Source organism: Ciconia boyciana, chromosome 6 (genome assembly GCF_034638445.1).
Source record: "Ciconia boyciana chromosome 6, ASM3463844v1, whole genome shotgun sequence".
NCBI lineage: Eukaryota > Metazoa > Chordata > Aves > Ciconiiformes > Ciconiidae > Ciconia > Ciconia boyciana.
Window position 1 is genome coordinate 30,024,002 of NC_132939.1, and position 23,622 is coordinate 30,047,623.

At 42.5% G+C, this 23,622-nt stretch overlaps 2 protein-coding genes across 8 annotated transcripts in view; one reads left to right on the plus strand and one right to left on the minus strand.

Moving 5' to 3' along the window:
• Window positions 1-23,622, plus strand: part of LOC140652712 (cytosolic phospholipase A2 beta-like) — a 118,584-nt gene that overhangs the window by 55,952 nt on the left and 39,010 nt on the right. For 5 of the 7 annotated variants that reach the window (XM_072863869.1, XM_072863867.1, XM_072863871.1 and 2 more), the window contains one exon: window positions 280-2,924. The exons of the other annotated variants lie outside the window; for them this stretch is intronic. In XM_072863869.1, the coding sequence (XP_072719970.1) occupies window positions 280-524 (245 nt within the window). In that variant the 3' untranslated portion in view covers window positions 525-2,924. Of the gene's footprint in view, window positions 1-279; window positions 2,925-23,622 lie in introns of those variants that run through there. 7 annotated transcript variants of the gene reach the window in all.
• Window positions 12,330-23,622, minus strand: part of SPTBN5 (spectrin beta, non-erythrocytic 5) — a 98,853-nt gene continuing 87,560 nt past the window's right edge. Inside the window, 12 exon segments of the mRNA XM_072863879.1 lie at window positions 12,330-12,585; window positions 12,588-12,646; window positions 13,418-13,562; window positions 14,043-14,128; window positions 14,285-14,376; window positions 14,793-14,879; window positions 16,403-16,474; window positions 17,471-18,091; window positions 19,115-19,219; window positions 20,121-20,297; window positions 21,284-21,473; window positions 23,000-23,217. Of these exon segments, the coding sequence (XP_072719980.1) occupies window positions 12,473-12,585; window positions 12,588-12,646; window positions 13,418-13,562; window positions 14,043-14,128; window positions 14,285-14,376; window positions 14,793-14,879; window positions 16,403-16,474; window positions 17,471-18,091; window positions 19,115-19,219; window positions 20,121-20,297; window positions 21,284-21,473; window positions 23,000-23,217 (1,965 nt within the window). The 3' untranslated portion in view covers window positions 12,330-12,472.

Consider the following 23,622-nt stretch of genomic DNA (forward strand, 5'->3'; position numbering starts at 1 on the left):
ATGACTGTCTGCAGGGGCAGGACGAGGGGGAAGGTAACGATTCGTGCCAGCCCTGCTGAGGGATGTCCAGTCTGAGCTTTAGCAGCAGGGGGAAGGAGGAGTGGCTGGGAAAGCTAACCAGGAATGGCTCTTTCAAGCTGGGGTGGTGTGTGTGTGTGCAATCTTTCCTGGAGGCTGTTTTTAACAGCAGGTTCTGCCAAGTAGATCATTCCCCTCCAACACCATGTGTTTTGTGCTCCAGATTCAGCTCACTGTGGTGGCTTTTGTCTTTCCCTGCAGGAGTAAAGCGCTGTCTCTCAGAGATGGAAGAAGGCAAAGTAAATCTGGAGAACAACTGCTCACCCTATTACCTCATTAGGCTAATCTACTCCTCTGAAAATTTTGACAAACTCGTGAACCTGAGCAAATACAACATCCTCAATAACAAAGACCTGCTCCTCCAGGCAATCTGGAGTGCTGTAGAACGGAGGAGAAGTGGCAGGACTGGGAACCTCCCCGGCCACTCTGGAGCTGGATACCCCTAGGCTGGGTTTTTGCACTGTTCCCCACTGAAGGCTATGACAGTCACATTACAACACATCACAGTCACATTATAACATGTCACAGTCACATTACAACACATCACAGTGTTCATTATTTGCAGGAAACTGAGGAAACGTGTACATTTCTCATCTTGCCTTGTTCAAGTTTCTAGCTTTCAAACGGGTTTATTTAATCTCCTTCCCCCAAGTTTTCAGACCATGAAAGCCTCACAGTGGTCTTACTTGTTAAGAAATTAAGGTCCTGGTTAGCAGAGACCCTACAGGATCTCCCCAGTGTTATAGAATATGGTGGTGGTGATAGTGATAGTTCTTTGTATGTGCCTGTCCCCTCATTCCTGAGCCCATTGTCAGTGTCTTTTCAATGCTTCATTACAAATCAAGTCCTGGCCATTTGCATTCAGTAATGTCCAGATTTTCAGATAGGCTGAGCAACTAGAATTTGCACTGAATTGGTGGGCTCAGCTTTGAAGTCAGGCCAAAGAGTCATATATATCTGTGAACAACGGCCAAACTGCAACGTGGACAATTGCATTCTGTCTGGCCAATTCCCCTTGCTGATTTAGGAATTATTCCTTTTTTCCATTCCCCTGCAAGACTTTGGCACAGAAACGCTGCTCAAGACTGCCATGAGGGGGGCAGTTACATTTCAAGGAGAGAGGACATTAGCTGCAGAGAGCGAGTACAGTTCTTTTGAGTGTTGGCTGGAGGAAAAACTCTGCATAAGGCGTGAGTGATTATATTGATTTATACGGGTAGTGTCTTTATGCATTAAAATGTCAAGAGCCTGAAACAAGCTTTTGATACCAGAAACTCAAGGAGAATAATTACCATAGACTCAAGTATATTTATTTTAATAATCATGACCGAGACATAAGCTGGTGCTCCTTATGTATGTAAACTGAATGTAGGATAACGTAACTCACTAACAGAGTGCATAGCCATTGTATTTTCACACCCAGAAGATTTTTTCCCTTTGCAGTCTTCTATCCCTAACATCATAGGCAAGGCATTTTTAATAGGTGCTACACTAAAATAGAGCACAAATAAAAAAAAAGGAAATTCTTTATCACACCTCCTTGCTGGAGGAAAATATTTGGAAAAATTACACTTGGTGTTCATTTGCTTTGGAGTGCAGTGAGAGACTTTGCCTTGAACTAGGAGCTTGGAACATCTTTATAGCCCTTCACTATATTAAGAAGATGGTAGGGAAGGATGCTGAGCAATATGAAACAGAGCTCCACAGAAGTCAGAGAAGTTTCCAGACTTCCTAGCACCAACGGATTTGGACCTGCTGCTGGCTTATTTAATCCAAACACAGCATATTCATTGGGACCTCCAAGGAAAATCTTATACATTTCTTCTGTGTTGGAAATTTACTTGGTATCTAGAATTAGTTTTACTTGAAATCCAAAACTGGACAAAGAAAGAGAAACAGTGGTCTCCCTTTGTGGTATATGCAGACAATATTCAAGCTCAGAGGGAGAGCGTATACAAAAGGCTTCACTGCCTGAACCCTGCATCTACTAAATGCTTCTGCTGCAAGCAATGGCAATGAATAAGCCTCAGCAATATTCCTTGCACAGTGCTTATTTGCTGAGCTAAGGAATACCATGCAAAACCTGAGGAGTCTTAACAGCTGGAATGCAACTGTACAACTGAATTCAGCCCATAAGAAGAACTAATTGGATACTGACTGCAAGAAAAAAATAAAGAGCCATTTTGAGTTGAAAGGTGAGATGGCAGCAGGGGGGCTATCTCAGAAGAGAGGGAGTCCCACCAGCAGGATCTGTTACCTTTGCGTAGGAGAGCAGCACGTCCTGGCACAGTATGCTGTGGTGCAGGCACATGCACAGGGTGTGCACTGCTTTCATGCCCCTCTGGCTGGTCCTATAAAGAAACCCCTTCCTATAGCCCGCTTGCACAGAACAAAACTGGATTCTGGCATGACTGCGAAGAGGCTGCGTGCTCCCACGTCCCGTGGCCTGGTGAACCCTGATTCACCCAGGCTCCAGCGCTTGGCCCCACAGCCAGTAGTGTTTGACCCCCTGCTTGCCTCGGCTGGGCAGCGGGAGCAGAAGGGATGGACAAGGAGTGAGTGATGCCATCGTTCTGCCCGTCTCCATGCCCTCACTGCGTTGGTGCACTTGGGGCATCAAATCATTGCTCACGTCTCCCAGCATTATGCTATTACACAGAAGGTGCAAAGGGCTGAGCTGGAGGAGAGGGCTGGGGGCTGAATAGCTCGTGCGGAGTCCCAGTAATAGCAGCCGATAGTGGCTTTTCTGCTGCAGTGGTTAAAGGACTCAGTTCAGTCAGAGACACTGGTGTTCTCCACAGCAGACTGGGATTTCTTTTTACACTAAACCAATATCTAACTGAAGCTGGAAACAGTGCAGCCCCTGCCGAGGTACAGCAGATTCGTCAGGAGCAAGACCACCAATGATGACTTTCATTTACGTATCATCCATATTGTAGATACGAACACTGTTTTGCCTCATCTACCTAATTTTTATGCTCTGCTGCTGCAAAAAGACATCTCTGTTTTATTCATGGGCTACAGTGAGTGATCCGTAACCCTCGTGAACCTTGGCAGCACGTGCCCAGCAGCAAGGCAGCTCAGCCACGCTGAGAAAATCGTGTCTCTCTAAATGCTCCACAGACTGATAACTGGGGTGTGTTTGGTGCATTCGTAGTGCTGCTAATGCAAACAGAAATGCCCACTAAAATGTGAAAGAGCCAAAAAAACCCACAGGGTTTTCAGGTAACCCACAGCCAGTGGAGAACAACTTTTCTGAGGGACTGTTAAACCCTGTTTAGGGGTTTAGAGTGAGGGAGGTAGCTGTGGGTAGGGAAGGAGGTGGGAAGGTGGTGTGACTCTCCCTTTGCCAGGAGAACTGTCACCCAAGGTTGTGCCAACACTTAAAGTAGGCCTGGGAACTGCTGTTTAATCTTGCAGCCCAGAGGTACAGACAAGCATGTGCCCCTTGATCTCCTTGGGGCCCCATGTGGTACCCCTGTAGCCTTAAACGATAATGGCTTTTTGAAATATGTTTTTGCATTTCAGAGCCTGAAATTATGTGAGGGCTGTATCATTGCCCATCAGAGTGGTTGGGTGGGGGTTTTTTTGTTGTTTTGGTTGTTTTTTTGTTTTTGTAGCATGACATTGAGGGAGTATGTTGCTGGCCTGACAGTGTGGCAGGAGGACCTGGAGGGCATTTGTGAGGGCAAAGGCTGCTGGAGGACTCTGCAGGGTGGAGGGACCCGCACCTGGCACAGTCTTATCCATGCAGCTTGTTGGGAAGTGGTGGCTGGCACATGCTGTCCCCAAAGCACACCTGGGCTCTGGTTCAGAGCATGCTAATTTGCACAGCCCAAACCCCACAAAACTATAGAGCGTAGTTGCAGTGACGTATGGCTGATCAGTGACCTGTGCTCAGGTCTGCTCCTTGGTCCTTGTTTCCTTGAGGGTGTACATGGAGTCTAAGGGAATGGACCACTGAAAGGTTGTGTGTTTGTTTCCCAAAGGTTGTATGTTTGTTCCTTGTCCCCAGTCTTGCCTGGCCTTGTGCCACATGCTGTCGAGTGGCTGCTTGAGAGGAGTGCATGAAAACCAAAGCAGGCGCTGCGAGGAGAAAGCCATCTCTCTGTCTCTCACCATAAAAAGGCGTGTGTGAAAAGGCACATGGCATGCTTATAAATCAGGCCTTGCTGTTCTGGCGTTACGTTTGCTTAACCACTGAAGATGAATGCATGCGTGCAAAAACCTCATCCGAAATGCACCCCAGATCACTGCTCTCAGATAAACATTTTGCTGTAAAACCCCCACAAATACAGAGCTTGCTATCTGCTGCCAAACACAAAGGAAACACAAGTTTGTTCTTATAACTGTTAGCTACTCTTTCTAGAAATTGCTTGCTTGTGTCTTTTAACCGTTTAATAATATATTCATTAAAAATAAAATATTGCAAAGGAGCACCAGACCCATGAAAGTCTTTATGCTCTTAAACACACGACTACGTTTTTCCCGGTTCTATTAGCACTACCTATGCTAGGTGCCTGCTGAGCACTTTGTAGGCCATTTACTAGTTTCAAGATTGGGTGGGAGAATCAGAGAGAAGATGTTCTGGTTTACAATGGCATTGAGAGCCTGGAAAAAAGTGGAACAAAATCTACCTCCTGTGGTAAAACCCTCTTCAGTGGAATGGCACAAGGCAGGGTAGGAAGGCAGCTCTACTGAGCCACAGCCAAGGCACAGCTTTATTTTGCCTCTTGGTGATTTGATTTAAATGTGTACAGAAGTCTGCCTTTCACTGAACTTTACTGTTATCAACTAAATGGTGAATTTAAAATACCTAAATTTAAAAAAAAAGGTTTTATTTTTTTGTAAAAGCAGTTAAAATTATCAACAATAAAGGAAAATGCACCAGTTTCCCATTACTTTCATTTGCTGTATTTTTTTGTGACAGGCAGCAGCTCCAGCAGTGGTACAGCAGATGAGAGAGCTGGACTAGCCAAAAAAAAAAAAAAAATTAGATCACCTTGTGGGATGTGAGTGACTGATCTGAATCAGTCTGAACACAAATTTAAACTCTAGATGTTGCATGTACCCATGAAGTATTTACATAAACTTGGTGTATTGCACTCTCCTTCCTTGCCACTGGAAAATGAGTTGATGCAGAGGAGAAGACTGCAAGCAAAGAGCAAGAGACATGCTTCAGACTGGCTAAAAAAGGACTGAGGCTGAAGTCCTTGTCAGAGCAGTTAAGGTCTTGAAGCTTTAGCTTCCACCTGTCAGGGAAGAGCCCCCAGCCACTACACTGTCCTGGGTGAAAAAAATGCCATTTCTCCCCAGGTTCATGCTAGGTAACTTTTCTTTGGCTCAGAAACAGAGAAAAGTAAGGGGGGAAAAAAAAGATATTCTTCCTCATGATTGCACCATACCTTAACAAGTGGAGCCTAAAATCTAAATGCTTGCACCAGTAGATAGGTATTTAAGCAAAAAAAGGGCTAAACAGGCCCCACTCCATGCTGGAGGGTTCATCTGATCTCTCCTTCATTAGCCTCAGGAGCCTGGGCTAAGGCTGGCATGGCAGGACTTGACTCTGTGTCTCAGATGAACAGTCTCATCAGCATGTTATTTTGAGGTGCACCAGGTATCTCTGTCTTTCCCTTTCGGATCTGCTGTGCTTCATCCTGACTGGTGGAAAAAAAAAAGCAAATTCAGAATCAGAGCTGAAACTTGGTCTCTACGAGACTGTTGCAGGACCTGCCAGGCATGAGAGGGTGTAGTCTCTGGACAAAAACGCATGCCCAGCTTTAATTGCATGTCTGCCACTTCCCTATATTATTATACCTCTTAGGCATAAGGATTTAAAGTACATGCAGATGAGAATCCCAGCTGAATCCTCTTGCGTATCCAGGCTGAGGCACAGGAAAAGAAAACACAAAGCCACCAGCAGCCTTGTGCCAAATGTTTTTCTTCCAGGCTTGGACTTCTCCCTGGAAGAGCACTGACAGTTGCGCCTCTGCTCGTGGGGAGGAGCTACATTCCTAAAACCACACTAATTACTAAGTTTTTCCCCTCTTGAAGAGCAAGGAGACAGTCCACAGCTGCTAAAAATTTCCAGGTATAGCATGCTGCTAACGCAGCATTCAGATAGGACCTCTTGAGAGAAAAATGACCTTGAGCAGCCCTGGTGTATAGACAAACTGGTTTTGTGGTGGCAAAAGGGAAGGAAAGAATAACATGCATTTCAGGTCAAAACCTCCGCTTCCCAACCCAACCAAACCTGTCTAGCCTACAGTGTACAAACAATCCTGCTAAATTGTCCCTATCAGCGATTTTAATTGGGTTGGATGCTGTGCTGTGCGGTGACTAACGCTGGTAACGTGCCCCAGGACTGACCTGTGCCAGGTGGAGTCCTCCGGGGACACGCATGGGCTGGGCCTGGGCAGGAATTAGGGCATTGGGGTGGTCAGCAGAGCTCGGTGCTGTGCTTGCAGATCTTCCCTTGGGAAGTAGGAAAGCTTAAGGCATTAAAAGATGTTCTGGGGAAAACCATGATATTCATAAACATTGAATTGTATTAGATAGATACGGTTTTGTTTTGGGTTTGCGGGGGGTGGGGGTGTGTGACTTGCTTGCTTGGCATCTCCATGAGCTTCTTCATTTTGCTTGGTCAGAGTCCGTGGAAGAACAAAATCTGCGTCTCCTGGCTTTCACACTCCCAGAACAACAATTACGATGACTTTCCTTTTTGTGGGAACCCAGGACTGGAGCAGTCACATATATCTAGTCCAGATTTCCCTGCTGGAAATGTGTAATAAACATTTAACCCATTGCACCTCTACAATGCCCCATATTTAAGGACCCAAGGGTTTTCCTAAAGCCTTAGCACAATTTACTGTTCGGTACCAGAGGAGAGAGGAAGCAGGAAAGAATCCTGCCTCCCAGAAATGGCATGCAGCTTCATACTGTAGTCCTGCTGTGGAAGAGTTTAGGTATCATCTTATGTGACCAGGTCTCAGTGCTAATGCTAATATATTCTGTTCAGGCAGCAAGATACTTTGGGCAAGGATTTTAGCTTTCTGCTTCAAGCATTCACAACTAATTGATACGAGTACTACAAGTAGCATAAAACTGTAACTGTATGTAGTGATAACGTACCGGCCAGTGTATATTGCAGTGTGACAAATCCAGGCAGAACCTTAAAAGAGCTATGGGCATATGGAAGCAGCAGTTTTAATAATGGTAATGACATTGTTAACAGAAAATAGAATCCGCATTTATGGGATATAAACTAGTTCCTGAAAGTAAAAGAGTTATTTGCAGGAGGGCGAAGGAGAGAATTAAGTATCCAAGCACAGAACCCAATCAGGTTAAGACTGGAAAGTCAAACTGATCTCAGTGCCTGAGATAAAACTACATGGCATTGCTTCAGTTTGTTCCTAGCTGATTCCTGGCAGCCAGCGCTATTGGAAGTTATATGGTCAAAATAAGTCTGGTAATTTTATCTTTGAGCACATGATCCCCTTCTTGCCGATGCGTCTTGAGGGAGGTCCTCCTGCTGCTGCACAGCACAGTGTGTATCTCTGCTCAGCCTCTTTGGGGTTTCTGCTGGGAAAGCTGCTCTGGGATAAGCAATGGCGAAATGTCTCACATGCATCCCAGCTTAAGAGCCACACTTTCAACAGTTACTGTTGGCAGTTATTAGAGTCTTATTGAGCAACAGCAGCTTATGCTTTGCAGGAAGCAATGGCTTGAGCCACCTAAGCTGCCGCCTCAGTGCACTGCGCAGTGCCAGGACTTAAGTGTGCAGGTGAGGACACGGGACTTGAAATGTAGGTGTTTGGGGATGAGGAAACGAGCTGTGCGGAGGTGGATGGAGTCCTCGTTTGGGTTCACAGGGCACATGAGGCTTCTGCTTTGGGAAGCCAGACTTGGGAAGCACGAGGACTGGGCAACCCAGCTGGTGAGATCAGCAGGCCACTACATCTCTCCTATTAGGAAAATCATTGAGAGACCCACACTACACTATAAAATGCTTTAAGGAATTTCCCCTATAATTACTAGTAAGCCCCAGCTTACCTGTGGGTGTGGATGCCTGGAACCCTAAACCCCACTCATTCTTCAGTTATCATTTGCAATAATGCAATAAGTTCTTACATATAATAATGACAGGCTTCCATCTCATGAGCTACTTTTTTCAAGCCCTCCCCCTCCCATCCCTCTGGTAAATGGCAAAAAGAGACATTTACCTCTTTATTTGCCCATTATAGCGGTAGATGCAACCCCTCTGAAATAACTGCAGAAACTACCTTTGAAAAAACTGACTATTTATAGCTTAGCAAAAATAATTTTGCTAATGTGACTTTTTCTTAGTAAAGTCATGCTTTCTAACCACCAAAATTACAGCCCACCCAACTTTGATGATAATTTCCATTATTTTTTTTTAATTGTTGAAAAAGATTTACAGTGGAGTAGCATGAAGTGCACTGATACATTGGCAGGTGCAGAAAGACAAGCTTACACTCACTAATTTAATCCCATGGCATTTTGCGTTTCTAATGTGTGAATCGCTTTTGAAAGGTTGAATGTCTTTCCTGTAAGAATCTGGCAAACCCTGAAAAATTCATTTTATTAGGAAATAACTGCTCTCTTATTTGCGTTCTTCCTGGGAGTGATGCTCACGTGGCTGCCAAGGGATTTTTTTTTTTTGTCAGATCATAGAGTGAGGTTACTGCTTACGTTCAATAGCTGTGACTTTGCAGAGTGCCATTGAGAGCACTAAAAAAAATAAAATCTGTTACACTGAAGCTGCCGTAACTGCAGAGCCAATTCAATGGGTCTTTTACGTCAGCACCTCAAGGTGAAAATAGAGCATGAAAACATCATAAGATGAGACAAAGCATTAAGTGCAATTACCTTTCCTCTGTGGAGACTGGGGATCAGGTTGCAGTTATTCTTAGTCTGATCTCATCTAAGACCACAATAATGCAATTTGGTGTGACTGATGATCCCTGAGAGTGAGGTACACACCTGACAGCATCTAATTCCTCTCATTTGTCAGTATCAAGCTCAAACAATTGAAAGACTCAAGTCTTTCACAGGCCTGCGGCTCTGGCCACCTGGATTGTTACAGTTCAGTTTCTGAAAATGGTGACAATTCTTTTCTGTAAATTGCTTCCATTGTGATTAGCTGATCATTCCTCTCTCTTGGTATATACTTTTGACTTGCCATCTAGTTTCCAATGCAACAAAGTGTTGTGAAAGGAATGAGACCATTTTATCCAGAAAAAAATTCCTGCAGGCCATGTTCTTATTTCACAGTAAAAAACGTTCTAAAGACTTTTTTAAATTTCCTTTGTTTCTCCACCATTGTATCAGGCTCTAAACTTTGTTAACTGGGTCAGTGACCTAGTGTGGGACCTCATTTTTTCACTCTGGTCCTCAGTCTTAGCCACTGAGAAGGAACTAGTAATACAACATCGCTGTTGGGATGGCAAGTTTGGAACATGAGTATCTCCTCCCACAAGTACATGCATGTGCAGGCATGTGTGTGGGTGTGCACGTTTGTCCATCAAGAAGGTTCTGTCTAGTCCCCTGTAGGAAAACATTCAGCTCAACATATCCATCCACTTAATCCAGCAATTTCATAGCATTATTGCCCAAGTCTTCATTCTAATTATTTGTTCCAATTCTCTGCTCTGTCTCCCACTAGGGAAGCAAATGGAGGAGAAAACCTAGTGGTGGACAATATGGAAAAGGCTGAAGTATTCCATAGTTCTTTTTTTTTTTTCCTTCTTCTTTTTCATCTCAGTACTCGTAGGTAAAGCCTGGTCCCAGGCCTCTGTGTGTACCAACATGGTTAGGAAAGGATTTGGGAGATCCAACATTGGGGAAGCAACAGATCAGGGTCTATTTAGAGAAGATGTTCAGTAAAGTGCTGCACTAGCAGGCTGTGTGACTCTTGAGACTGCTGCTCTATTACCTATGAAGCATTATGGTGGCTGGAGGAGGTCTCTCATGAGGGGATACAGTCTAATGTGAGGGCAAGAAAGGATCTGGTAAACTATATACGAGGCCAATCTGCCTCACCACAGCCACTGGTAAGATCATGCAGCAAGTCCTCCTGGACTTCATTCCAAGCACATGAAGGACAAGGCAGCAATCAGGAACATTCAGCATGGATTTACTAAGGGGACATCAGGCTTGGACCATGTGATTGCCCGTCATGGTGAAGTGATGGGGTATGTGGTCATGTGGAAAAAAAAAAAAAAGATGTACTATACTTCAGCTTTAGTAAGGCTTGTCCCTTGTCTCTAAGAGCATTCTCATTTAGAAGTTGTAGAAGTCTTGCTGAATAAACAGACTGTTAGATGGCTTGAAAACTGGCTGAGCTGCCTTCTACAATGGCAACAATTCACGGCTTGACTTCTAGACATTGGCTGGTGACAAATGGAGTATCCTGGGGTAAATACTGTGACTAATATTGTTCTACGACTTCATCAGTGAGCTGTACAGCGAGGTAGAGCACATCCTCAGTACATTTGGGGACAATACTAAAAGATCAGGGAGTGGCTGAGATGAAAAATGGCAGATCTTCAATCCAGGACTTTGAGAAAACTTGAGGGTTGGACCAACGGAAATCTTATGAAGTTGAACAAGGAAGAGTGCAAAACTCAGCACCAGGTGCAGAATATGCCCCTTTGTCAGCACAGACTGAGCAGCAACTGCCTGAGCAGCAGCTCTGCTGAAACATCTGGCAGTAACAGTGGATGCCACGGTCAGTATGAGTAAGCACTGCAAAATAAAGCAAACTGCATAATGGGCTATGTCAGGAGTGTAACCCCCTTTAGTCAGGAGCGACAAGGGCATCCATGTCATATGGTGAACAGTTTGGGGATGCCCAGTTCAAGGGGGAGCAGGGAGATGGAAGTGGGTGTGATGGAGGGCTACCAAGATAATCAGGGGTTTGAGGGCACATGGCCTGTGAAGGGAGACTAGTGGAGTTGCACTTGCTTAGCCTGGCAAAAGAGAAGGCAGTATGACAGCACCTTCAACTGCTGAAGTGCAGGTACAAAGCTGATGGGTCCCTGCTCTTCTTGGTAATATGACGTAGTGGGGACAACAGGCTCAAGTCCTGGCTAGGAAGGTTCATACGAAACTTTAGGAAAAAACTCACTCTGAGTAGAGCAACACTAAACAGGCCACCCAGAGAGACTGTGGAATTGCCATCCTTGGAGGCTTTTTAAGGCTTGTCTAGACAAAACCATACCTGATCTGATCTAGTGTTGATGATTATTTGGCTTTGAGTGAGACACTGAATTACAAACGTCCAGAGGTCCCATCCCACCAACACTTCTGTGTTTAGCCTAAGGAGTGCTATCTTTTCAAAGTAAGCGTTATACTACTTGCTAAAAAGAACAGACTCCTACTGATGTGGTCACCTGTCTTTATGGCACTGCTGCTGCTCCGTCATGCTGGGACTTTGCTGCATGCACTGTGGAGATAAAAATTTGGCAATTTGTGTGCACTTGACACCCTGTTCAGCTACAGGAATTTAAGAGTGAAAAAGACCAACAGTGTAATGAGAACAAGATGAGACTTCGTACAGATAACGTACTATTAGGTGCGTTTCTTCCTTTACCCACATTTTCCCAAAAGACTATCTTATATAATTCCTACTCAACCCAGCTTCCCAATAGGCTGGTTAATCAACCTAGTTTTTGGTCTTTCTGAGAGCAGTGGTCTGGGGACTAGACTTCCTCTTTGCTATCCTGCTTTTCCTCTCCTTTTACACTGAAAGACTGATTGTTCATGCATTATTTTAGTTCCAGATTCCATTAAAAGTTAGTAACTCTGCAGGACTTTTTTTCCTGGTAACCTCATACAGAAACAATTGGCAAATAGGCAATTGTTGGTTAATGTACTGTAAAAATGAAAGATTGTGGAGACCACAAACAATGCAGGAATTATATAACAAACATTCCCTTTGAGACTTCTGCTTCTGTGGTGTACAGACTGCCCAACCCTCTTAAATCTTATCCGTTGATAAGCTTGCAAAGCTACTTGCAGGTGGCTGCTGTTCACTCACAGCCTGCACCTCGAGCTCTGCTCAGTGCTCCCCATTTCCGTCTCGCAAAGTCACTTCACTTGAGCTGTCTGGCTGAAAGGTCCCTCTGCTCTTCCCTTAGGCAACTTGGAGTAGATACCGCTTAGGTGATGTGATGAATGACAAAGAGTTGTTGTACACACAGAAGTATACCAAATGCAGTCCTGTTTAATTATATTTAATGGCTTTACTAGATTTAATAGATAATTAAAATAAGTTCCAAGGGTAGTGATTAACTTAAAACATATCAATACATTTCCGATGGGCTGGGTTAAGATTCAATGGTGAAGGGTCTGGTATTCATTGAGGCAAAGGTCATTTTTCTCTTCCTGCTTCTAGTAGAGATGGAAGCAGTTTTGTTTTATTATCACTTTGTTCTAGGCTCAGGGTGGTCATGGAGGCTCGTGTCACTGCAGTCCCATCTTCTTAAAATCTCTGGAAAATTCTGCAGAGTCTCTCTCTGGTTTGATTTTGAAGGAAGGTGTTCTCCTATCAAAAACATGCATCACCAGAAAATCAGGTACGATCTACAGGAGTTTAAGTCACTGTGTATATGTAAGAACTTGTTAGGCATCTAGCTCAGCAGAAAAAATCCACCAGGCAGAGGGACTAGCATTTCACATCATACTCTGTAAGGTTTTTCAGACTCCAAATGCAACAGAAATGGATTTACAGTACAGGCCAAATTTCCTAATTTGGCTGTGTTTCATGTGCCTGTGTTTGGATTCTCAAAACAGCCTTTGAGGAAAGCACTCGAACAGTGCAACTTTAGACAACTGGTTTGGCTCCTTAAATTAGGAGGCTGGGTTCCTTTCAGATCCTACTGGAGAGAATGTTCAGAGGAAAATCCAAGGCACCTATTGTAGACTCCTGCTCTGATTCCCTCATCTGTTGGAACAAGTGTCTCTCCGTTGAGCATACAGGTAACCCAGTCTTCAGATCAGATACTTTATTTCAATAACTTTGGTGCCTACAATAGGTGTTACAAGAATTCCTCTGGGTGTCCCAATTTCAAGTCATCAACCACAGACAGGATATGGCTGACTATAGTGAGGCCCATTTTAAAAAACTGGCTGTAGCACATCATAAATATCACAAATTAATTAAGGCAGGGTCATACTCAAGAATAATGTATTTTACTGGATTAGTCACAGAGGAATGGGACTTTTTGACGTCAGGGCAATCTCCCTTTGTAGGTGACTGCTACCTAAGCACAAACAGCGGTGACATCAGTTCAGCCTTGCGGCACAGAGCCCCTACCTCAGGAGTGAGCTTTTGCTAGTTAGTCTTTCAGCAGAGTCTCTGTCTGGAAAGTCCCTCAGTCTTGTCTGGGAAGTGTCTCTGTTTGGAGCGAAAGGCTGCGGCACCATTGTGGAATGTGATCTGTTACTGTGTCCTGCAGAGTCTAAGAACACAAATAAAAACCTTCTGAAGTAGTGTTAGAGGCCGTTTGCCATTTCTGGGTCCATAACAATTTTCTCTGAACATCATTGTTATAATTGTGTTCTGGCTTCCTTTCAAGCAAGCCACTGCCTAGTGAGGTGTCCAGAAAGAGATCTAGATTCAGAAGAAAAGCTGTTGATCAAGACCCAAACCAACTCCTTAATGAAAGGGTGAATACAGCCCCTGGGCAAGGCCCCTCCCTGGGAATAACCTGGTGCTGGCCACAGCACAACTGAAAGGCTGCTTTGCAAGTCACTCCGGGCATTCTCCTGCCAGGTCATTACGTCGCAAGGGGGCAGGTGACTTGTGTACTGCTGTCTAACAGAGACAAAAAGGACAGTTCAAAATGCCCCAGGCTAAGAACACTTTCTCATCCTCCTCTCTTTCTCTCACCATCATTTGCTAAAAACACAGTTCATTCTTGAAGGAAGTCAGAATGTACCTATATTATTCTGTAGTGATTGCAGCCAGTCCTCCATCAGTGTCTGAGAAGGTGCTGCGAAGAAATACTCTGCCCCATCTCTCAGCCTGTAAATAAGGATAGGAGAAGGTGAATTATAGCTAGCCTTGCCTTATGCCTGCTGTACTTATGAGTGGGGCAAGCACTGTAAGACATTGCAGTTATGCCTCCTAACAACATAAGAGTCTTAGATGACTGTAGGCAAATACAACCATAAAACTTACCGCAACATGAAGGTGTTCTTTTTCCTGATGTAATTTACCAGCCTCTCACATTTGGCACCAGGAATGCTGAGGGACAGGAGTGTGGATACGTTCTGAAGGAGGATGAAATTATAACAGAATGTCTTCTGCATCTTTTCTGCTAGGATTCAATGCCATACCAACCTGCAGGCTGACTACACACCCATACTATCTTTTTCTGCTTTATAACTAGGATCACTGAATAGGAAGAACCACAGAGGAACAATGGACTATTGCATTATACCTTGAAGGCAATTCTTGAATAAGATACTTCTTTTAAGGAATATGTTTGAAAATTTCTGAAAGCTTATTATTCTGTCTTATAGTTGGTATCCGTTGAACAATTGTTCAATTTTTACTCAGCTGACATTTGAAAGAGAACTGATTACCCCAGTTCCAAAGCAAACCAAATGTTACTCTATTTTCTTTAAAATGCGTATTTAGATAGGTAAACACAGAGGTTACTAGAAAGATTCAAAAACCAAATTACCTTAGATGCTTCCTTTTCATCATTATAGAAATCAAGCTTTAATCCATCAAGTTTTATGTAGAAGGATTTCCAAGACCTTGAGCCTGGCTACATGAACAGAAATTGTAATAAAATCCAATTATTAGCTATATATTTTATTGGAGTAGTGAAATCTTTCATGTGCAGCTTCCACAGGAAGCCAGGAGCTGCCCAGATTATGATCACAGAAGCTCTCTCAGTCGTTATTATCTCCTAGAAAAACAGAACCTGCTGTAGTTTCTGGTGTGGGTGATTCAGGAAGGGTCTCTCTGTGAGTCATGGCTGAACAAACGATATAACATGGTGCAAGCAAGCTCTACATCATGTTGTGGTCAGCAACATCTTTGAGAGAAGGTAGGTAATCAAAGTTACATCTCTTTTTGGCCACTAGGAGTTCCACTTTTTCCCCAGCTGGAATGCTGGCCCTTGCCTGCTGGTCACAGTCTAGTTTTGTTAAGTGTGTGGTTTCAGTCTAACGTGGCTGCTGAATTCTTCTTCATTTCCTAAACTAACCCCAGTGGAATGCTACTCAACACTGTGCAAAAGCAGCTGCTATTTCCTACCCCAACTATGTACCAGTGAAAGGTTAGCCTAGTGCTGTGAGACCCTTCTGGATGAAGGATCCTATTACTTGTGTATATTCTTATTTTGTTATGCCAGTGAATCAAAGTTGACAATTTGGTCATTCAGAGAAAAGGAGGGAAAAAGTCCTGAGGAAGATAAGCCATAGTTTTTCTTGTTTGGTAAGATGGAAGTTTGGTATCACAGCAGACTAAATTCAGTGTATCCAGAAGAGAGGAAAAACTAAATTTCTCTTCCAGAAGATGGAGTCCATACCAGATTCAATTTTTTAGAGGTTTTTCAAGTTAAAAGTTTCAGAGGAAATATTATATGGGACAAAGAATCCAAGACAACTTGTTTACATGCAATACCTCAGCAAACACAGATTGGTCTACAGATTGGTGGTGAATATTAGAAAATTTCCTGCCCTGTTATGATCATTAGCCTACTGACCGGAAGTGATATCCTTTCCCAGAATGAGAATTTATATTTCAGTTTCATTCAGCCTTGGATTAAACAAACCACTTCTTCAAAGATGAACAGAAACTTTAATTCTCTTCTAGCACAGTTAGAAATTACCAGCACTGGGAGCATGGGATTGAGAGCTTCCTCTGCCAACAAACCATCACATGCTGATACAAGCTTGTATTTTTATATATTTTTAAAATATTGATTTTTTTTTTTTTTCCAATTCAGTTGATATATTGAAACCTATATGTATAATTAGGGGAACATAATTAACATGTTCATACAGCCTAGGCTTTGGTTCATAAATCCATTAAATGTAGACAGATCCTGTTCTGCATGATTCTCATGACAGGCAAAAATTCCATTGTCGCTTTCTCTTAAGGACTTGATCAGGTACTGCCAAAAGCAGTGGACACTTCTTCATGCATTTTAGTGGTAACTGAATTAAACCCACAGCCCTGAGCTCCTCTTCAGCAAGAGTTTATCCTGAAGAAGTTAGACCAGATATTGACTATAACTTAAGGAAAGATGAATCAACCCAGATTGATGGCATTGGTTTCTACCTGTTCTCTTCCTGGAAGGAGCTGGTCTCTCTTTTCTAGGAATCCCTCCATGTGCTGGAGACTTGCAGAAACCTGAGACACACAAGAACATTGCTGTTTAACTTTAAAATGGCCCTTGAACATATGTTATAATTTCAGAAGGTCTTTCTAGATAAATTCCACACAGAGGAACTGATCTCTACTGTGTCTAGCCTTTACATTCACAGCACAGCTAGAAATCCTCTCTAGGTTGCAGTCACATCTCTGATATACTACCTAAATGAAGAGAATTCATGTCCTTGTAGAACAATTTGCTCATGGAATTTGCTCTATCATGGTGTATTAATTAATTAATATTATTTTTATATTATTAAATACAATTTACAACTTAAATTGCTAACGTTATTCATACCACCCCTGCAGTAATACTGAGTTACACCAATGTATAGTGTTGTAGTGGCACACTTGGGTATGTGACAAACACATTCCTCTTAAAGTGCAAGAGGGGAAGGGAACAATTTTTACCCATTCATGAGTTAACAGTGCATTTCCTGCCAGGGTGAGCAAACAGGAGTTGCTGGTTCTAGTCTTGCACCAGGTCAGCTCTTTCGCAAGGGCGCCACTAAGTCCTGCCTCTCTCTGGCTTCTAAACTCAGTGGACACTAAGCACCACCACTTCCTCACATAGAGGGTACGGGTAAGTCAGCCGTCTTGCCTCTTTGTGAGACAGCATCTCCTGGCTCTTGTTAAGTGCTCTACTGAGTATTCAGCAGCACGAATAACCTCTAGTTTGGGAAAGAAAAACAGAAACCAATACAGTTGTCAAGACCTAGGCTATAAAGCTGAGCAAATTAAAAATGCTTTTAAGCTATATCTAGCTGCTTAAGTCAACAATCTTTTTGGAAAGTGTATCAAATGCAAAGGCACATAAAATGCCTCTTGCTGTTTGGATCCATGAGTGCATCCACTGAAATACCCACGGTATAGGGCTCTTTGTGACTTTCATACAGAACTTCCTATATTTCCTTACTTTAACTAGCACAGGATAGCAATTTTGTGAGGAGAGAGCCAGGAAGCCCTGGGACTTACCAAAGATGTATTCTCTAGTCTCTCTGAAGAGGAGTTAGACAGCAGTAAGTTTGGTGATTTATCTAGTGACCTTTGGCCAGGCTCGGGTGGAGTTGCCATTAGTTTTGTCTGCAGGTTGGAGAAAGAGGAGCCTCTAGCACTTTTTTCCTGAGATGATAAAAGGCCTGTGGCATATGATTCTGACAAACTGCTGCTGCATTGCTGGCTTATGGGAGTAGGAAATAAAGGAGAGCTTAAAGAACTGTGACTTTCCAAAGATGTAGCTTGTGGACCCGCCATCTTCAGTGTAGGTGAAGTGATAATCTCACTGAGCTTCCGCTCAGCTTTCATTTCTGTTTTGTTGCTGCTCAGCACTTCTGGGACTTCCCCAGCAATGAATTGTTGGCATGTCGATGGAGACTTTTCAACAGGGGAGAAAACAGTTTCAAGTGGGGCCCTCCAGGACAGGCTGCCTAAGGGCGCAGATGGCAGTGGCGTTGTGGTCTTTATCTCTGTCAGTTTTGGCAGTGTATTCCTTTTGTCAGATGTTTTTCTTTTCAGAGAGTGAACCCGTACAATTTTGCCTTTATCCTTCTGCTCTCTCTCTTCTGTGTCCACTTGTTTCAGAAGGTTCATCTCCCTCTGTAGGACACAAGTATCACATTTTTAAAAATTACCTTCATTACATTCATGGGTACTTACCTAAGATTTTTTTTCTTTTAAGCAGGAATTGTTTTTCAAATACACTCTCTCCTGGCATTGAATTTTAAGGCCTGTACCTCCATTGGCATTCTTAGAGTTAGAACTGAACCTAATTGCTATGTGCTGAGCATTATTTTGTTGCCCAAACCATAAATACGGATGGCAGTTATTCTCAAATACAGTGAATCCTGCCCTTGCTAAGTTCTCTAGAGGCTGAGACTTTAATAAGCTCTACAGAAACTATGCTTCTCCTCTGTGGCACAGCCTCTTTAAGTTTGCTGTAGCAACAGTGAGTATCCAGGGGTGTTCTCATGGAAAATTTTAAAGTGGAGGACCTCCGTCCCTTCATTTAGCCAATTTGCAAATCACTGAACAAAAGGCAGACTCAGCTAAGCTAATTTTTAGCCTAATGTCAAACATAAAAGCTACATTTTGCTGGTTATTTCAGGAAAATAATTTTAAAAACCATTGAAACAGGATCTGGGAGGCTGACTGAATATTTTTGGTGCCTAATACAATCCATTGTAGAACTCTGATGCCAGAAGGAAAAAGGCCTATCTCTGCCTTGGTCTCCCTTTATTTTCAGCCCTTTGCTATCCTCCAGGACTGTCAGGTGGCTGCACCTCCCTACTGAAATCCCGAATGAATCAAAATCTCTCCATCTGTGTAATGAGGGATCACCCTGTTTCTCACACAGCAATGCGCATGACACACCCTTTTTGCTGCTCCTGGCAGAAGAAAGCTTCCAATTCTCCCCTAGAGCTTTTGCAAGCTAGTTGGACTCCTTTGATCCACACAGAGGTCTCGTTCTAAGCTGCTCTATCTGCAACATCTCAGCTTTGGTCACTCATTTACTCCATCTCAGCACAGAGTTCATTCTTACATGGAGTGACTGAGCCCCAAACATTCAAGGACCCACATTATCCTGTCTCATACACAGCTCATCAACCTTCTACTTCTCACCTTAGTTTTCCTGCTGAGCTGAGCGAATTTCTCCTCCTGAGCTGCAAGCATCTTCTCAAAATCATGGTGTTTCTTCAGTAATTCCTCTACTTCAGACACTGAATCCTGAATGGAAAAATTATCAGATACAGAAGTCCAAAATCAAGTCCATTGGAAGAGATTATGCCTAAGATTTTCAGATTTACCCATTCTATTCATCCAAATGATGATTCTGAAAGTTTTGTAATTGAATGTCTAAACCCCTAGTAGTGTGTGAAAAATCTTAATTTACACTTAAAAAAAAGGTCTGTAGCTTGCAGTCTGTCTGCTGTACATTAAAAAAAGAGCTGAAACAACAACCTTCTTTTTTTCTGTGAAGCCGTAGGGTACGATTGGAAGCTGAAGCTTCCAACTATAACTGTTTACATACAGATTAAGTACTTGGATTCCAGCTTGTGCTAGACACAGAGTTTATTCCTGCCCTACAACACATGCATCTTAAACCTCTGTCTTGCTCTCTGCCTAATTTTCGATACCTGAGTTTATGACATTGTTTTCCCATCTTATAAACCATCAGAAGACAGTCAACAATGACAAAACCCCAAACCTATGCATGCTGATGTTTAAATAGGAATTTACAAGCTATCTATCCAGCCATCTGTGCAAAACATTCTACCACCCAACACAAAGTGGGGAAAAACCCTTTTTCCTTTCGAAACAGGTTCTCAGCATGACAGGGAAGGTTGAACCCACTGCAAATTATCTTACTGTGTGAAAAAAAGGGTCAGGAATTCTCCCCAGTCTTCTACCACCCCCTGGAAGCCACCATCTCCTGGAGCCCATCACCACGTAAAATGCAGCAACTGTCCTGGGCTCACTTCTGTAAGAGGACAGAGCTCCTGCCTGTAATCTCAAGGGTGCATTACTGTTTAGATTGTGATTAACTTCAGGCCTGAGCCGATACATGCTCCAAGCACTCTGTATATGCTAAGAGATATTTCAATAGTGTTGCACTGTCGTTACTCACCCCATAGCTAGGATCTGAAAGAAAGCTCTCCTTGGCAGCCAGCCATGCTTCTGCTTGTTCTAGCTCTCTGCGGAGCAATTGAATCTCCCAGTTTTCTTCATATAACTCTTTCCTCATGTCCCAGCTCTCCTTTACCTTCTTCATCAGCTCTGACAGCTCTAACAGTTTTTCTTCAATCTAGAAAAATAACATTTGCAATGCGAGGAAGTGAAAAATCCAATCAGACTTTCATGTGACAGCCAACTAGCATGTAATCTGCCCTCATGATCCAGAAGATGACCTCTAGATAACTTTGCGGTGTTAACATAGTTTAGAAAGGATGTCTGAGTCCTCATTTTTCTTACTTGAATTCATTTAGCCTGTATGTTGTATAGCTATATATTATAATTGTATGCATATTCCATATACTGTATGACCAATGTTCTGCTGTATGCTTTCCCATGATGAAACTTTATACCCAGGCAATTTGTATTATAGAACTAGTGAGAACCACAATATTCAACAAATACATCAGTTTATGGCAAGGCAACAATGGAGAGCCTTAAACTGTGGAAAGTTCTCTAATTCTTTCTATAACAGAAGTATTGTAATCTTGCACAAATTTTGAAGATGTTTTTGACAGTGTGATCTGTGTATCTACTGACAGTATCAAGACAAGCTTGGGAACACTGCAAAGGTCAAAGTCTAAAGGTACATAGATAACAGGATAACAGAAATTTTAACATTCTTCCCCCTTTGGCTCTGTTACATTTCTGAAGAATTACATATCTTCTGGTGTACTCAGGGACATCACTCCATCCTACAGCTGATTGCATTGTGATGTATTTTATCCTGGGTCTTGTGTAGTTAAATGCTAAAATCTCATTTATGTGGCATATCTTTTCTGTGGAATAGCAATACCTTCCTACCTCCCCACATAGCCATAATCAATCCAGTGACTATTCTTCTATGGTCAGCTTCAAAATAAATTTTTAGAGGAGTAAGAACTTTAAAAGGTGTTTTACTTTTCTACATGTCACATGAAGTCTGCAGCTTTTAATAGTAGAGAACCTGATTGTCCTGTTTAGTTCTTCTGTTTTGAAAGAGACAAAGCTGCAACTCCTGCCTATTTAATGTCTTCTTTGTTCACTCTTGTTTGTAAAATATTTAACTCATCAACACACCTCCACAGACATGAAATGTCCATTCTTCATCAGGTCCCCTCCTGCCCGCTGCATTTCTTCATATTTTAGCCACTGCTTCTCTATCTCCCGCTTGTATTCCTCATGACGCTTGATAAGCAGTTCAGCTCCCAGGACGTCATTTGCCAGTTCCTCAGATATCACTAGTGCATGCATCTCATTGGCCCAGGCCCTACAGAACAGAGTCAAAAGGGTAAAAACAGAAGGAACTTGAGTCTGTTGGATACTCAGGAATGCACGCATTCCGTGGTTGTGGACACATGTATACAGACTTTTATTTGCTCATGGAAGATATGAATATACAAATACACTGATGAAGGTTCACTTATGCAGCTCTGGATTTTTATAACCTGATACAATATTCCCAGTACTGTTTCAATACATAGCCTGTTAGAAAGGCAGCTGCAGCGTCTATACATACTGAAGCACTGTGCGTTCAAATCCTCAGAAAGAACTGTAACTGCAGCTGCCTAGGCTGTACACATTCGCAATACTTTTATACATGGTACAGGGACACAGAGACTTTCAGATGTCCCTCTAACCTTATCAACATGCATGAAAGTACTTCATATGCATACAGAGCACTCATGCAAAGAAGCACATTGATAGATACTTTTTAAGGAAGATTTTCTACTCCATGAACCTCAACTGGCACAAATCAACGCATCTTGATTTACCTGAGCTCAGGATCTATCCCTTAGCATAGTATATGTTCAATAGTCAGTGGTAACCACTTCACTGTCTTTGTATTTCTACTCCTGTCATGGATTAACTCTTTCATTAAGTACACTGAACTAAAAATGTCCATATTTCTTCTGTGAGGCATCCTGTTTAAAAAACACAATTTCCATCAAAAATGTATCAATTTTGATGAAAATGACATTAAAATGATAAAATATAATATTTTAATGTTGGTCTGCCACTTTGAGTATAGCATATTTCCATTATTTATTTCAATTTTTACATTAGACCTCTGCTTATAGATACTTTGGCATGATTGATTTAAATAAAATGAGATATTTACCTCAACATATCTTTTTTTAAAAGTATGTTTTGTAGATGCTTTAAACATTCAGCATTTTGTTCTAATTCATATTAAAAGAGGAAAAAAAAAATCATGGAATTTCCCATCAATTGAATTCTTGCAAAAAACTGACCCATAATAAGAATGGACGGAAGAGTGTGTGCATATAGGCAATGGCATTAAATAGATGTGTGCAAAACACTTTCAGCACTTAAGCAAGCACTAACTTAGTCTAGAAGGTTATCTTTAATATAGTTGCTTTGACTCTGAGAAAAATGGGCACTGGTGTCTGTACAGGTGTACAAATTACTTTACTACCTAACAGAGACTCCCCCATCTTCCTACAGAATCAACAGTATTTTCAATTGGAATTGTGAGACTACCAAATCTATCCAGAGTGACTGAATTCTCCAAGACCGTCTAGGAAATAGTCTAAAAATGTGGGTTTGTCATGCACACTGTGCTGGAGTGGAGTGTCATGGCCACCTCTGATGTGTGGTAAATTCTGTGAAGTGTTGTTGAGATGTCGTGTATTATTATTCAAAGAGATTTGCAAGCAAGCTGCGGAACACCTGGGACAGGAGTCAACTAACTGACAGGTGTAATTTAGAAAATCCTATATGGGAAAGACAAGAAATAAGGCCTGCTGCCAAACTCAAGGGGCCAACACATACATCAGCTCCCTGCAGTCATTGAAGTAGAGCTGGACTTGTTCTGCCTGGCTCAGTCTTGCCTTCCTCTCCAGAAACTTCTTGTCCAGGTTTTCCCAGCACTCATCCACATCTGTGAGTCTCTCCATGATGTTTTCCTTGACTTGAGGGTATGTGCGGCTGAGGTGCCAAGCCTCTCCCCGAATCCGTTCCAGCTCTTTCATGATGGCTCCTAGATCTCTCTGGAACAGAAGACAGAATGGATTGTAAGACCAAGTCACTACTTATATCTATCAAAAGTAGATTTTTAAAGATGGTGCGTATCTTTTCTAGCCACTGGCTGCACAGAGGCTGGAAATATGACTTTATCAAGACTCTTCCTCTCAGTTTCCTCCTAATGCCTTTTAACATTCATCAACAAACACCAAAGAAGCTTCTTTAGATGTAACACACTGATTATTTTGATAAGTGTGGATCTGAAGTCTCTTGTAGTTCAGATGACACCTTTGCAATCATAATAACAATTTGGAATAGATTTTAGAAGAGAAGCTCATCCTTAGAAGCAAAAGCATTAATAATATAATATCACAATGTTAAAAACAGGAGAAAAAGGCCCCCCTTCTGTGAAGCACAAAGAATATTTCAGG